Raw genomic sequence first — 17,054 nt, 5'->3', positions numbered from 1 at the left:
TGTTTCACAAGAAAAAATATTTTGCATCTTCAAAGTTGTAGGCATGTTGTGTAAATCAAATTATACAAACCCCCAAAAAATCTATTTTAATTCCAGGTTGTAAGGCAACAAAATATGAAAAATGCCAAGGAGGGTAAATACTTTCGCAAGCCACTGTACATACCAAATGTAAACAGCGGATTTCCCCAAACCATAGCCCTATCCTTAACCACTCGTAATTAATACCTAAGCTTAACCCTTTGAGTTGTTTCTGTTTAAACCCTGTAACCACGTGGATTGAACTCTGTAACCATGTGGAATTAATGGGTCAAAATTAGACGTTCATCCACATTACGTCAAATCCCGACTTGAAACTATGAGATCAGGTTGGATATAGAGTTGAAATGTATTCCGTTTTGAGTTGCATCCCAATATTACACTTTATATATATCACAGAAGACTGAAATATAACAAAACCATTTAACATAGAAACACTGGATTTTCGTCAGCAATTTTTTATTTTTTATGTTGATTAATTATGAAAAATATTAATAACATTCCACCCATGAGGCCACTAGAGGGTGATTTGGTCATTTCACCAACACACCCACTGGGCACAGATATCAATTCCACGTCTATTCCATGTTGGTTCAATGTAATTTCATTGAAATGATGTGGAAACAACGTTTATTTAACCAGTGTGCGCCCAGTGGGCAGTGGCATTTATTTTCGATAGTTTAGTGCAAAGGAGAGAAATTACAACATAAAAACATAATAAAGGCATATTCTAGTATGCTTATGAAAACGTTCTATAACATAATACAGTAACAACCAATACTTTTTACAACAGTTTACAATGTACAGAATATTCAGCAATATTTCATGAATATTTCATGGTAATGCACAACCTGACCGTAGTATATTGTGTTCGGCACTGGGTGAAGCCGAGTGGTTATGTGATACCATTTGTGAATCAGACAAATAAGTATCGTGTTGTTTACCCTGCTCCTGCGCCACCACATGTCCATTTTCTGTCATCTCTTCAGCTTTGGCAGAAGACTCGGCTTGAGAGTCGTTAACATCATTCTCCACTGGTGTTTGAGTACCTGGTGATGGTTGTGATATTGGTGATGGTGGTGATAGTGGCTTTCCATTTTGGATCATAGGTTTGAGTTGTTCCCTTTCCTCTTCAGGTCCTTCTGAGTTTCTCCCTTCATTGTTTCTGTCTTCTGTAGGTCTCCTCTCACACGCTAGACACTCCACACAGGGTTCCTATGGCGAAAGACACAATGTCTGCCATATGTGCATTAGTTTGTCTAAATACTAAAGTATAACAGTATTACTGTCATGGCTGATTGAAATGTCAGAAAAATAACATACCTTTCCTTTCTTGTAGGCCTCTCCATGTTTACCTAGTACACAATAAAATATTATTATTTAAAAAATCCTACGTAAAGTTTTCACTCAAATAACATCATAAAAGGAGTGTTATATACCTTTATATTTCCACAGGATAATGCCCACAACACTCGTGACCAATGCAACACCCACAAGGGAATATCCTGCTATTCTTCCAGAGAATGTGGGTACTGACACTGTAAAATAAATCAAAAGAACATCACAAACAATATAACCAACTATTGTCAATCAACAATATGCCTGCGGCTTATGTGTTACTTACACTAGTTTTGACAGACGTATATAGGACAGGCTACTACAGTAAGCTGCCCTACTATAGAATACTGTAATACTGAGAAAATTCCTCCACATAGCCCCTCCACAAGTTTTGGTTTCAGTGATGTGATTTTAACACCCAGATAAAAAAAGTCCCCTACAACCATGTTGCACAGTTCAGGAGAATGAGTTACTGTGAAAAAGTGATGGTCAACTGACGATAACGGAATACATTCTATTGTTCACCAATTTATTATGGTTGAAGGAAAATGTTGTAATGTTTGTGTAAATTGTGTTGCGTTCATCGTGTGGACCCTGTACTTACCACAGACAATGTCAGAGGTGGATGTCCCATTGGCTTCAGCTCTGGATCCTTTGTCACAACTGAATTTTTTTATGGGGAATGTTTTTGAGTATACAGTGCAGTTTATGAACAACATTGGTCAAATATGTGGAAAAATAATCAAGCAATAAATCAAGCAATTGTTAAGTTGTTCAACCAACTAATCAAATATAATTACATTGATTGTGACTAACAGTTACAACTGCAGTATGATAAAATACATGCTACATAAACTCAGCAAAGAAAGAAACGTCCTCTCACTGTCAACTGCGTTTATTTTCAGCAAAATTAACATGTGTAAATATTTGTATGAACATAACACGATTCAACAACTGAGACATAAACTGAACAAGTTTCACAGACATGTGACTAACAGAAATGTAATAATGTGTCCCTGAACAAAGGGGGGTCAAAATCAAAAGTAACAGTCAGTATCTGGTGTGGCCACCAGCTGCATTAAGTACTGCAGTGCATCTCCTCCTCATGGATTGCACCAGATTTGCCAGTTCTTGCTGTGAGATGTTACCCCACTCTTCCACCAAGGCACCTGCAAGTTCCCGGACATTTTTGGGGGGAATGGCCCTAGCCCTCACCCTCCGATCCAACAGGTCCCAGACGTGCTCAATGGGATTGAGATCCGGGCTCTTCGCTGGCCATGGTAGAACACTGACATTCCTGTCTTGCAGGAAATCACACACAGTATGAGCAGTATGGCTGGTAGCATTGTTATGCTGGAGGGTCATGTCAGGATGAGCCTGTAGAAAGGATACCACATGAGGGAGGAGGATGTCTTCCCTGTAACACACAGCGTTGAGATTGCCTGAAATGACAACAAGCTCAGTCCGATGATGCTGTGACACACCGCCCCAGACCATGACAGACCCTCCACCTCCAAATCGATCCCGCTCATTACATGCCTCGGTGTAGCGCTCATTCCTTCGACGATAAACGCGAATCCGACCATCACCCCTGGTGAGACAAAACCGCGACTCGTCAGTGAAGGGCACTTTTTGCCAGTTCTGTCTGGTCCAGCGACGGTGAGTTTGTGCCCATAGGCGACGATCTTGTCGGTGATCTTGCCGGTGATCTTGCCGGTGAGGACCTGCCTTACAACAGGCCTACAATCCCTCAGTCCATCCTCTCTCAGCCTATTGCGGACAGCCTGATTACTGATGGCGGGATTGTGCATTCCTGGTGTAACTCAAGCAGTTGTTGTTACCATTCTGTACCTGTCCCGCAGGTGTGATGTTCGGATGTACCGAACCTGTGTAGGTGTTGTTACATGTGGTCTGCCACTACGGGGACAAACAGCTGTCCGTCCTGTCTCCCTGTAGCGCTGTCTTAGGTGTCTCACAGTACGGACATGGCAATTTATTGCCCTGGCCACATCTGCAGTCCTCATGACTCCTTGCAGCATGCCTAAGGCACGTTCATGCAGATGAGCAGGAACCCTGGGCATCTTTCTTTTGGTGTTTTTCAGAGGTACTAGGAAGGCCTATTTAATGTCCTAAGTTTTCATAACTGTGACCTTAATTACCTGTAAACTGTTAGTGTCTTAACGACCGTTCCACATGTGCATGTTCATTAATTGTTTATGATTCATTGAACAAGCATGGGAAACAGTGTTTAAACCCTTTTACAATGAAGATCTGTGAAGTTATTTGGATTTTTACGAATTATCTTTGAAAGACAGGGTCCTGAAAAGGGGATGTTTCTTTTTTTTGCTGAGTTTACATGTTATATACAGTACCAGTCAAAAGTTTGGACATACCTACTCATTCAAGGGTTTTTCTTTATTTTTACTATTTTCTACATTGTAGAATAATAGTGAAGACATGAAAACTTTGAAAGAACACATATGGAATCACGTAGTAACCAAAAAAAGTGTTAAACAAATCAAAATATTTTTTATATTGGTGATTCTTCAAAGTAGCCACCCTTTGCCTTGATGACAGCTTTGCACACTAGGCATTCTCTCAACCAGTTTCATGAAGAATGCTTTTCCAACAGTCTTAAAGGAGTTCCCACATATTCTGAGCACCTATTGGCTGCTTTTCCTTCACTCTACGATCCAACCATCTCATTTGGGTTGAAGTTGGGTGATTGTGGAGGCCAGGTCATCTGATGGAGCACTCCATCACTCTCCTTCTTGGTCAAATAACCCGTACACAGCCTGGAGGTGTGTTTTGGGTCATTGTCCTGTTGAAAACAAATGATAGTCCCACTAAGCGAAAACCAGATGGGATGGCGTATCGCTGCAGAACTGTGGTAGCCATGCTGGTTAAGTGTGCCTTGAATTCTAAATAAATCACACCAGAAAAGCACCCCCACAGCATCACACCTCCTCCTCCATGCTTCACGGTGGGAACCACACATGCGGAGATCATCCGTTCACCTACTCTGTGTCTCACAAAGACATGGTGGTTGGAACCAAAAATCTCAAATTTGGACTCGTCAGACTAAAGGACAGATTTCCACCGGTCTAATGTCCAATGCTCGTGTTTCTTTGCCCAAGCAAGTCTCTTCTTCTTATTGGTGTCCTTTAGTAGTTGTTTCTTTGCAGCAATTCGACCATGAAGCCCTGATTCACGCAGTCTCCTCTGAACAGTTGATGTTGATATGTCTGTTACTTGTGCTCTGTAAAGCAGTTATTTGGGCTGCAATCTGAAGTGCAGTTAACTCTAATGAACTAATCCTCTGCAGCAGAGGTAACTCTGGGTCTTCCTTTCTTGTGGCGGTCCTCATGAGAGCCAGTTTCATCATGGCGTTTGATGGTTTTTGTGACTGCACTTGAAGACACTTTCAAAGTTCTTGAAATGTTCCGGATTGACTGACTTTCATGTCTTAAAGTAATAATGGACTGTTGTTTCTCTTTGCTTATTTGAGCTGTTTTTGCCATAATTTGGACTTGGTATTTTACCAAATAGGGCTATCTTCGGTATACCAACCCTACCTTGTCACAACACAACTGATTGTCTCAAATGCATTAAGAAGGAAAGAAATTCCACAAATGAACTTTTAACAAGGCACACCTGTTAATTGAAATGGATTCCAGGTGACTACCTCATGAAGAATGCAAAGAGTGTGCAAAGCTGTCATCAAGGCAAAGGGTGGCTACTTTGAAGAATCTCCATAATAAAATATTTTGATTTGTTTAACACTTTTTTGGTTATTACATGATTCCATATGTGTTATTCCATAGTTTTGATGTCTTCACTATTATTCTACAATGTAGAAAATAGTAAAAAATAAAGAAAAACCCTTGAATGAGTAGGTGTGTCCAAACTTTTGACTAGTACTGTATTACTAACAGATCTATTGTTATTATTTAACACATCACAGTTGTTAGTAAAAGGATTGAACTCAGTACTTACACTGTCCATTGCTTGCACTTGCTCTCTGCTGAGCTGTCACTGGAGAAGGTGTTTGCAGGACAGGCCTGACACACCGTGTCCCGGATGTGGTCACCTGAGAAAATATACAGCATACGGCTATAGTGACCACACGCTCACAAATGACACAATTCAGGTAGCCTAACTCTAGCAGCTCAAACCATGTAATAAAATAAAATAGAAACAGAACAATAAAGTCCATGTTTGAATATATAGCAGGCTCACTAGTCTAGAATTCAATCGTTGCTGATAGTGTGATAAAGACGTGTTTTCTACCGGTGGAAAGTATCTCTTGTCCTGGTCCACATTTAGTGTGTGGTACACATGTCAGGCACTCTTTACTCGAACAGTGGTGTCCTGCCTTACATATGCATTGGCTGAGGCTTGTTTTGCTCCTATTGGTACTGCCCTCAAAGTTTGTATCTGTGGCAGGAAGGAGATACAAGTCTAGTGTTATTACAAGCAGATGAGTCAGATCAACAGTAATGTCCTTGAATATGTAAACGTTATAACAAGTCTCACTTTGGTCACAGTATGGTTGCACTTCGCAGATGATCTTCTCTGTAAATGCTTCCTGGTATTCATCCTCTTGGCAGGGCATGCAGTGTGGATCAAAACAACCACTATGGTCGGATGACATCCTTGTGCCTATTAAAATAATGTATTTTTATCATAATAAATACTGTACATACCTCTTATAGCCTAATTAAGTGTACATTCTACAACGGTTCACTCCAGACTCTGTTTGACAAAAAAAAATGTAAGAGGTAGTGGGAGTATATATAGGCTATAATGAACGTTCTCTTCCTTACCTGGCCCACACTTATTACAACACTCCCCATTATTATCATACTGTGTTGCTGGATCACAGGAGTAAACTGCGGGGAAAACCTGTAAACAAAATCTATATTAAAAAATCCCTATTATGATGTCTTAGAAACCTCAGGTCAACTGTCGAAAGTCACAAACGCTCAACTGTCTCAACCACAGGAGCGGTGGAAAGTACCTAGATTCACGCTCTAGAGTCTGGACTAGACTAGACCACCATTCACTTTACTTTTCTAGTACTGAGCATAGCAGCATGAACGTTTCAAATGAGATGCGAGCTAGTAAAATAACATGAAATGTAGGTATTACAGCTTTAACTATGACAATGGTGTTCTTAATCGAAAGTAAAAGTGTGTTGAATGAGCTTTCTGTGCATTTAGCAACCTTGGTTAGAAACGCATAAAAATGTACACATTTAGTCAATCACTTTGTGTTACAAAAGAAGCCTAACACTCATCCTCAATATAGGGTCACATAAATACATTTAAAGTGTAGCCTATTGTATGCGTACAGAAAACGGTTGGGCGCTATTGCTCCCGGGAATGCAGAAGGCATGTCTTTATTTACACATAATAATAGACTAAAACCTACTTACCGCCAGCATAAATAAAAGCGTAACCATTTCGATCCTTTTCGTCTTGAAACAACCCAACATATTTGCAACTTCTCAGATTCTAGGTATTCACTCCTCAGCTACTGTACAAGCAAGTCAGTCGATAACAGCTGAGCGGTGGGCTGGGCTCTGAGCATAAATAACTGAGAGAGGGAAATTCCCAAAACACGTGTGACCGTTTCCTAAAAATGACAAAAATGTTGGAACTCAAGATTATGTGGAATGCACGATTATTCCCAAACCATCAAGTAGGCCTACGAAGATTTTTGTGAACAATGCCATCGTTATCTTGGATTACTTATCATACCGGTCTACAGACAATTTATATGTAGGTTTAGTAAGCAGCAGCTTCTTTATTTGAGTGTGGTTTGTGCTTGCATTTAGAACACACATTAGGAAGTGTCATTCGCTCCCCACATTTGCTACACTGGTGTCAGCAGTGGGATGCAGGTGACCGTGAGGCCAGGCCATCGTAGGTGCAGTTAGGACACCACCGCCCAGTTGAGTTGATTTAACATTTCGTGGAATCTGGATTATTGGTGATTTCCAACATTGAACTCTTCTATAATGGACAGGAGGTAGGCCTACCATTGCTGACTGCCAGAGGTGCGAGATCGTGAGTGTTAGTGCGCTCTGAGTTGTGTCCACTCCACTAGATGGGGAAGTTCCCCCCCTTGTGCAGGAAATCCCCCGCCAGTGAGTCGGAGTGAGGGAGCCGCTTTCCATGGAGGTTTCAGTAAGTAGCAAACAATATTGTAGCGGTACAATCCCCAGGAATCAGGATGAGGCGTTTACTTGAGAGTAGTTGACAAACTGTAAAGCAAAACAACAAACAGGATGATAACTAAGAACGGAAACACAGCTCTCAAAATAACCAGGCCTCAATCAAGTTGAGTTAAACTTAACTCCATCTCAATGGTGATGAGAGTTGTGATGAGTGTGGATGTACTGCGCCTCCCTATCAGTCAATAGTTGTGAACATTTCAATTCTTAAATTCTTCACTTGTACCTATGTTTGTCCTATGTAATTGCTTGCCTTTATTTGTTTGCTTAAAACCTCTTAAAACTTCTTAAGGCTAAGGGGGACCTTTTTTCACGTCTGGATGAAAAGTGTGCCCAAAGTAAACAGCCTGCTACTCAGGCCCAGAAGCTAGGATATGCATATTATTAGTAGATATGGATAGAAAACACTCTGAAGTTTCTAAAACTGTTTGAATGATGTCTGTGAGTATAACATAACTTATTTGGCAGGCGAAACCCCCGAGGACAAACCATCCAGAATTTTTTTGTTGTTGAGGTCACTCTCTTTTCAATGGTTTTCAATGGGAATCTAGATTTCTAAGGCACTTGCTTGCAGTTCCTATCGCTTCCACTGGATGTCAACAGTCTTTAGAAATTGGTTGATGTTTTTCCTTTGAGCAATGAAGAAGTATGGCAGTTCAGAACGAGGGTCGAGTGAAGTGTACTGTTTGTTAGAGGCGCGTGATCTGAAAGCTCGCTCCACTTTGTTTTTGATCCGCTATTGAACGCAGTTTATCCCGTCTTAAATTTTATTGATTATTTACGTAAAAAAAGACCTAAAGTTGTATTTTTTGACATGTGTTTGAAATGTCTGGATCAAGTTTACAGGTAACTCATTCAATACTTTGTAGTCATGTTGCGCGAGTTGGAACCGGTTTATTTTCAGAATCAAACTCGCCAAATAAATTGACATTTTGGGAATATAACTACAGAATTAATCGAACAAAAGGACCATTTGTGATGTTTAATGGACATATTGAGGTGCCAACAGAAGGAGATCTTCAAAGGTAAGTCATGAATTTTATGTTATTTCTGACTTTTGTGTTGTGCCTGGCGGGTTGAATTATGATTTTCATGTGTATGTTTGATGGGGTGCTGTCCTCAGAGAATAGCATGGTTTGCTTTCGCCGTAAAGCCTTTTTGAAATCTGACACTGTGGCTGGATTAACAAGAAGTTCGTCTTTAAACCGGTGTATAACACTTGTATGATTTATGAATTATTATTATGAGTATTTCTGTTTTTGAATTTGGCGCTGCTATTTCACTGGGTGTTGTCAAATCAATCCCGTTAACGGGATTGGCGCACGAAGGGATCACTTAAGGATTGGCCGCTTTTTTTCTCCAATTTTCGCCAAAAATGATATACCCAAATCTAACTGCCTGTAGCTCAGGCCCTGAAACAAGGATATGCATTTTCTTGGTACCATTTGAAAGGAAACACTTTGAAGTTTGTGGAAATGTGAAAGGAATGTAGGAGAATATATCACATTAGATCTGGTAAAGGATAATACAACGTTTTTTTGTATTTTTTTGTACCATCTTAGAAATGCAAGAGAAAGGCCATAATGTATTATTCCAGCCCAGGTGCAATTTAGATATTGGCCACTAGATGACAGCAGTGTATGTGCAATGTTTTAGTCTGATCCAATGAACCATTGTATTTCTGTTCAAAATGTTGTATCAAGACTGCCCAAATGTGCCAAATTTGTTCATTAATAAATTTTCATGTTCAAACTGTGCACTCTCCTCAAGCATGGTATTATTTCACTGTAATAGCTACTGTAAATTGGACAGTGCAGTTAGATTAACAAGAATTTAAGCTTTCTGCCAATATCAGATATGTCTACGTCCTGGGAAGTGTTCTTGTTACTTACAACCTCATGTTAATCGCATTAGCCTACTTTAGCTCAACCGTCCCACAGGGGACCCACCAAACCTGAAGAAGTTTTAAATCTGTAGTTTTTGATAAGGGATGGTTCAAAATTTACAGAATGGGGATCTGGAGGAAAATGGGGGAGGGTCATGCTTTTTAAATTTCAGTCAGGGGGAGGGTTTAGTATTTTTTTTTAAATAGGCCAGGGGAATGCTATGTAATTTGTAGTTTCTGACATTTCAATATTAGTTTGGGGATAGGGTGGGGCCGCCAAGGGTATGTTTGGGATGGGTAGGTGGGGAGGGTGTGTTTGTTAAAAAAACGAGGGAAAGTATAATGTTTTTTGATGATTGTATTGCTATTGTAACCCAATAAAAACAACTGTTCACTCTCCCCCCAAAAAGTTGCTTATTAGGCTATATATCGATGTGTGCCCGATGCTGCCACTCATCTCTGATTCTCCGCTTGGTGTGCAATATCAACTGCATCTGTAGGCTATTTAGTGTTGTCTCAATCAAATCAATAACCTATAGGCTATATATAGGCTATACAAAGTGCATGCTCGGAGAAGCACAGAGCAATGTTATAATTCTAAGAAAATGTACTTCCTTCCCGAGTCTTTTGTTCAAAAATATAAACGCAACATACAACAACTTCAAAGATTTTACTTACAGTTTACATACAGTTACAGTTCATATAAGGAAATCAGTCAATTGAAATTGTCACACCCTGATCTGTTTCACCTGTCTTGTGCTTGTCTCCACCCCCCACCAGGTGTCTCCCATTTGTTCCATTATCCCCTGTGTATTTATACCAGTGGTTTCTATTTGTCTGTTGCCAGTTCGTCTTGTCTCGTCAAGCCTACCAGCGTGTTTTTCTAGTCCCTGTTTTCTAGTCCTCCCGGTTCTGACCTTTTCTGCCTGCCCTGAGCCCGCCTGCCACACCCTTCTTCCTGCCCTGACCTCGAGCCTGCCTGCCGTCCTGTACCCATCTGACTCTGACCTGGTTTGCGAACTTCTGCCTGTCCTCAACCTGCCTCTTGCCCTATTAATACATATCAGAGACTCAAACTATCTGCCTCATGTGTCTGCATTTGAGTCTCGCCCTGTGTCGTAATAGAAAGAAATTATTTGAGCTCTAATCTATGAATTTCACGACTGGGAATACAGATATGCATCTGTTGGTCACTGATATATACAAAAAAGGTGGGGGTGTGTATCGGAAAACCAGTCAGTATGTGGTGTGACCACCATTTGCCTCATGCAGTGTGACATCTCCTTCGCATAGAATTGATCAGGCTGTTGATTGTGGAGTGTTATCCCACTCCTTTTCAAAGGCTGTGCGAAGTTACTGGATATTGGTGGGAACTGGAACACAGTGTTGTACACATCGACCCAGAGCATCCCAAACATGCTCAATGGGTGACATGGTGAGTATGCAGGCCATAGAAGAACTGGGAAATGTTCAGCTTCCAGGAATTGTGTACAGATCCTTGCGACATGAGGCTGTGTATTATCATGCTGAAACATGAAGTGATGGCAGCGGATGAATTGCACGACAATGGGCCTCAGGATCTCGTCAAGGTATCTTTGTGCATTCAAATTGCCATTGATAAAATGCAATTCTGTTAGCTTGCTGCTATGGAACCCTGACCTGTTCACCAGAAGTGCTACCTTGTCCCTGACCTGCTGTTTTTCTCTCTCTCGTTCGTTCGTTTTCCAGCCTTTCTCGGGAGTTTTTCCTAGCCTCTGTGCTTCTACATCTGCATTGTTTGGGGTTTTAGGCTGGGTTTCTGTATAAGCACTTTGTGACATCTGCTGATGTAAAAAAGGCTTTATAAATCAATTTGATTAGATTTTTAAGCCTTGAGACTATTTAGAAATGTGTTGTGTAAGTGTGCCATACAGAGCGTGAACGGGCAAGACAAAATATTTAAGTACCCTTGAACAGGGTATGGAAATAGATGCAAGGCACACACTTTCCCGTGTGTATCAAGAATGGTCCACAACCCAAAGGACATCCAGCCAACTTGACACCACTATGGGAAGCATTGGAGTCAACATGGGCCAGCATCCTTGTGAAACACTTTTGACACCTTGTAGAGTCTATGCCCTGACTAATTTACGCTGTTTTGAGGGCTAGTGGGGGGTGCAACTCAATATCAGTTAAGTGTCAGAAATTTTGTATTACAGAAAATGACAAAGTGTTGTGGTTGTGTATATTCAGTACCAGTCAAAAGTTGACACACCTACTCATTCAAGGATTTTTCTTAATTTGTTGTACTATTTTCTAAATTGTAGAATAATAGTGAAAACAACAAAGCTGTGAAATAACACATATGGATTCATGTAGTAACCAAAAAAGTGTTAAACAAATCAAAATACATTTTAGATTTTAGATTCTTCAAAGTAGCCAACCTTTTCCTTGATGACAGCTTTGCACACACTTGGCATTCTCTCAACCAGCTTTATGAAGTAGTCACCTGGAATGCATTTCAATTAACAGGTGTGCCTTGTTAAAAGTACATTTTTGGAATTTCTTTCCTTAATGCGTATGAGCCAATCAGTTGTGTTGTGACAAGGTAGGGTGTCATGCTCTGATCTGTTTCACCTGTGCTTGTCTCCACCCCCTCCAGGTGTCGCCCATCTTCCCCACTTATTCTCTGGGTATTTATACCTGTGTTTTCTGTCTCTTTGCCAGTTTGTCTTGTTTGTCAGGCTTACCAGTGTTTGTCCTGTCAGCTACTGTCTTTTCCCAGCCTCTCTCTTTCTCGTCCTCCTGGTTTTTGACCCTTACCTATCCTGACCCTGTATCTGCACGCCTGACCACTGCCTGTCCCTGAGCCTGCCTGATATCCAGTACCTTTGCTCCACCTCTGGATTATTGAACTCTGCCTGACCCTGAGCCTGCCTGCCGTCCTGTACTTTTGCTCCTACTCTGGATTATCGACCCCTGCTTGCCGTGACCTGTTGTTTGCCTGCCTCTGTTACAATAAACATTGTTACTTCACAGTCTACACTTGGTTCTTACCTTGATACCTGACATAGCCCTATCTTCTGTAAACCAGCCCTATCTAATATAAATGCAGCATGTAAAGTGTTGGTTCCATATTTCATGAAATTAAAGATCCCAGAAATGTTCCATACACACAAAAAGATTATTTCTCTCATTTTGTGCACAAATGTTCAACATCCCTGTTAGCGAGCATTTCTCCTTTGTCTAGAAAATCAATCCACCTGACAGGTGTGGCATATCAAGAAGATGATTCAATAGCATGATCATCACACAGGTGCACCTTGTGCTGGGGACAATAAAATGTGCAGTTTTGTCCCACAACATAATGCCCCACACCAAGTTTTGAGGGAGTGTGCAATTGGCATGCTGACTGCAGGAATGTCCACCAGAGCTGTTGCCAGAGAATTTTATCTTAATTTCTCTACCGTAAGCCACCGCCAATGTCATTTTGGAGAACTTGGCAGTACATCCAACCAGCCTCACAACCCCAGACCACGTGTCACGCGGGACTAGGTGGGTGCAGGAATCAGACGCAGAGAGTTCCACTGGGGTATAGTGCTCTTTACTAAGGCACACACAACAATGAAGCCCAACAATACAGGGCGCAGAACATACAACTTGACAACCCAAAAACCACAGGGTGTCAAGTGTAAGAAAGAAAATTACACCTCAGCCTACAATGCACACACGTAACAAACTAAAGACAATCCCGCACAAAACAAGGGCGGGTCTACCTACTAAATATAGGGAAGCTAATTAACCTAAAAAACAGAACACAGGTGAAACTAATAAGACAAAACAAACAGACAAATGAAAAAGGGATCGGTGGCGGCTAGTAGGACGGTGACGACGACCGCCGAGCACCGCCCGAACAGGTAGGGGAGTCAACTTCGGCGGAAGTCGTGACACCACGTGTAACCACGCCAGTCTAGGATCTCCACATCCAGCTTCTTCACCTACAGGATCATCTGAGACCAGCCACCCGGACAGCGGATGAAACTGAGGAGTATTTCTGTCTGTAATTATTTCCTTTTGTGAAAAAAACTCATTCTGATTGGCTGCGCTCCTGCCCAGTCATGTAAAATCCATAGATTTGGGCCTAATGAATTTATTTAAATTGCTTGATTTCCTTATATAAACTGTAAGTCAGTAAAATCGTTATAAATTGTTGCATGCTGCGTTTATATTTTTGTTCAGTATATATACTGTGTATATATATATACTGTATATATACTGAACAAAAATATAAACACAATATGCAACAATTTATACATATTTATCTCCTTAATAGGCCTAGTCTTTTAGACAAAACCACAACATCATGAAATAAAGACTACCGGGCAAAAACAAATTGCATGAGCATGTCACAACATGAACTGACTCAAGAACTGACACACCGTTTGTTGAGCGTTGTAGAAACTATAGAGACCAGAGAGATGCGAAATCTAATAGGTGGGTGGGGTATAGAGCCCGGTAAATCCCTTTTCTTCTCCTTTCCTCTTAGTTGGCTTTTAAAGGAAGTGTTACTGTAAATTAGGTGAAACACTCCATGCATTCTAGACAGGAAAGTTTTGCTGAGATTTTCTTTTTAAACCCCGTACATTATGTTGCCACGGGCAGGGCCCAGGAACGAAAACCCCTCTTTGATGGACAGAAAAGGTTCAGTAGCTGTGCCACAGGTAATTTTATGACATTTCAGCCTCTGTAACTGAACAACATCCTCATTCCAAGCAATGAAATTATGATTAATGCTGTTCGTTTCAATGAAAAGGCACATTCTCTGGTATTCCATTCTCTCTCTTGAACTGTTGATGACATGTTGACTGTCATGATTTGTATAACTGTATATCTGTTTAATGCCATTTAGCACACCCTTTTATCCAAAGTGACTTAGTCTTGCGTGCATACATTTTATATGTTGGGGTGGTTGGGTCAATCAAACCCACTATCCTGGCGTTACAAGTGCCATGCTCTAACAACTGAGCTACAGAGGACCATAGAAATGGACCGTAGAAATAGTTGTTATTCAATAGTTATTCAGTATTACTGTGATAGCATAGTCAGTAAGCTTCTATACTAACAATGAAACAAGCTGTGAGGAAGTTGTGTGGGTACTTTCCTCTGGGGATTCTACTTCCTTCATTCCAGACATGCAGATCTTCTATGCTGTCACTAAAGAGGAACTAAGATTCTCACAAATCTAAATATAAAATGTTTGATACAAAGACAAATCAAGATGTTTTTTTTCCTGTTGTGACACATTCGTTTGACAGGTGCTTGTGTTAGTTGTTAGTTGTTCTCAGTTGCGTAGCTCAGTTTTGCACTTAACATGTCTTAGGGGTATGAAGCTTGTGGGCCCTCCTGCCTTGTGGGGGCTGTGACGTGTGTTCTACGCCAGTGGTTGTTCTATGCAAAGTGAAGCTTTCTGTGCATTCAGAACACTAGCTATCATTTATGGGCATTCAGAACACTAGCTATCATTTATGGGCATTCAGAACACGAGCTATCATTTATGGGCATTCAGAACACTAGCTATCATTTATGGGCATTCAGAACACTAGCTATCATTTATGGGCATTCAGAACACTAGCTATCATTTATGGGCATTCAGAACACTAGCTATCATTTATGGGCATTCGGAACACTAGCTATCATTTATGGGCATTTGGAACACTAGCTATCATTTATGGGCATTCGGAACACTAGCTATCATTTATGGGCATTCGGAACAGTAGCTATAATTTATGTGCCTTCGGAACACTAGCTATCATTTGTGTGCCTTCGGAACACTAGCTATCATTTGTGTGCCTTCGGAACACTAGCTATCATTTGTGTGCCTTCGGAACACTAGCTATCATTTGTGTGCCTTCGGAACACTAGCTATCATTTGTGTGCCTTCGGAACACTAGCTATCATTTGTGTGCCTTCGGAACACTAGCTATCATTTGTGTGCCTTCGGAACACTAGCTATCATTTGTGTGCCTTCGGAACACTAGCTATCATTTATGGGCATTCAGAACACTAGCTATCATTTATGGGCATTCAGAACACTAGCTATCATTTATGGGCATTCGGAACACTAGCTATCATTTATGGGCATTCAGAACACTAGCTATCATTTATGGGCATTCGGAACACTAGCTATCATTTATGGGCATTCGGAACACTAGCTATCATTTATGGGCATTCGGAACACTAGCTATCATTTGTGTGCCTTCGGAACACTAGCTATCATTTGTGTGCCTTCGGAACACTAGCTATCATTTATGTGCCTTCGGAACACTAGCTATCATTTATGTGCCTTCGGATCACTAGCTATCATTTATGTGCCTTCGGATCACTAGCTATCATTTATGTGCCTTCGGATCACTAGCTATCATTTATGTGCCTTCGGGAACACTAGCTATCATTTGTGTGCCTTCGCAACACTAGCTATCATTTATGTGCCTTCGGAACACTAGCTATCATTTATGTGCCTTCTGAACACTAGCTATCATTTATGTGCCTTCGGAACACTAGCTATCATTTCAGTGCATTCGGAACACTGCTATCATTTATGTGCCTTCGGAACACTAGCTATCATTTATGTGCCTTCGGAACTCTAGCTATCATTTATGTGCCTTCAGAACACTAGCTATCATTTCGGTGCATTCGGAACACTAGCTACAATTTATATGCAGTGCTCATCTGTGATCATTGTCCTCCTGGTTCAGCTGAGCAACGAGATGCAGCTGAGCATCATGATGAAGGTGAAGAGTGGGGAGCTGACCATCGATGACGCCCTGCACCAGGCCAGGAGGAGCAACCAGGAGCAGCTAAAGCAAAGCCTGGCCACAGAGGTATTGTTATGTAGTCTGGCCCCAGATCTATTTGTGTTATTTTGCCAAGGCCCAGTATTACAATACCTCCACAACAATGTGTTTGTGTCGTCTTGCCAACTCCTATGGTCATTGTCACGCATTGGCCTCAAGAGTTGGCAAGACAGCATAAAGAGATCTGGGACCAGGCTATAGGTATTATACTACTGGGTCTTGAATTCAGCACAGGAAACCATGGCAACAACAAGGCCTGACTGTTACCTTGGACGTTCTGTGCACACGCATAATGGACTTTATCTACGCACGACACAGTACTTGTCATGCATGTTATTCTGTCATTCACTATACATTTTTAAGTTATGGGGTTCCACTGTCCTGTCCACCAACGTAGAACTGGATGTTTCTGATCACTCTTTGATGTGTTCATAACATTTTGTCCTGCATCATTGTCATTGGTGTATTGATCTTCATTGCAGGAACAGCAAGCCTCCCAGTACAACTTCAGTGTTTACAAGTACAACCGCTACAGGTGGCAGAAGCGCATTCTTCAGGCGAGTCAGATATGGGTACCCTTTTGACATTGGGTTAGTTGTTATCACAATGTATTTACAGTTTTTCCCAACTGTTAACACACGTTTGCTGAAACTACATCTCAGGTACTCTAAACACAAAACACAAAACAGTTAGCCAATTTCCCCAACCCCACTGACATCTTGCA

At 41.1% G+C, this 17,054-nt stretch overlaps 1 protein-coding gene across 1 annotated transcript; it reads right to left on the bottom strand.

The window, feature by feature from the left end:
• Nucleotides 1-483: 483 nt before the first annotated feature.
• Nucleotides 484-6,953, bottom strand: LOC120059160 (tumor necrosis factor receptor superfamily member 5-like). The gene is made up of 9 exons (XM_039008000.1): nt 6,812-6,953; nt 6,201-6,279; nt 5,911-6,036; nt 5,665-5,811; nt 5,371-5,464; nt 1,979-2,037; nt 1,476-1,574; nt 1,360-1,391; nt 484-1,251 (listed from the first exon to the last, which is right to left on the bottom strand). The coding sequence occupies exons 1-9, from the start codon at nt 6,869-6,871 to the stop codon at nt 871-873; spliced, it is 1,077 nt and encodes a 358-aa protein (XP_038863928.1). The 5' UTR covers nt 6,872-6,953; the 3' UTR covers nt 484-870.
• Nucleotides 6,954-17,054: the final 10,101 nt, after the last annotated feature.

Source organism: Salvelinus namaycush, chromosome 14 (assembly GCF_016432855.1).
Source record: "Salvelinus namaycush isolate Seneca chromosome 14, SaNama_1.0, whole genome shotgun sequence".
Lineage (NCBI taxonomy): Eukaryota > Metazoa > Chordata > Actinopteri > Salmoniformes > Salmonidae > Salvelinus > Salvelinus namaycush.
Note: the sequence above shows the minus strand (reverse complement) of the source record. Positions and strands in the feature narration are given on the sequence as shown.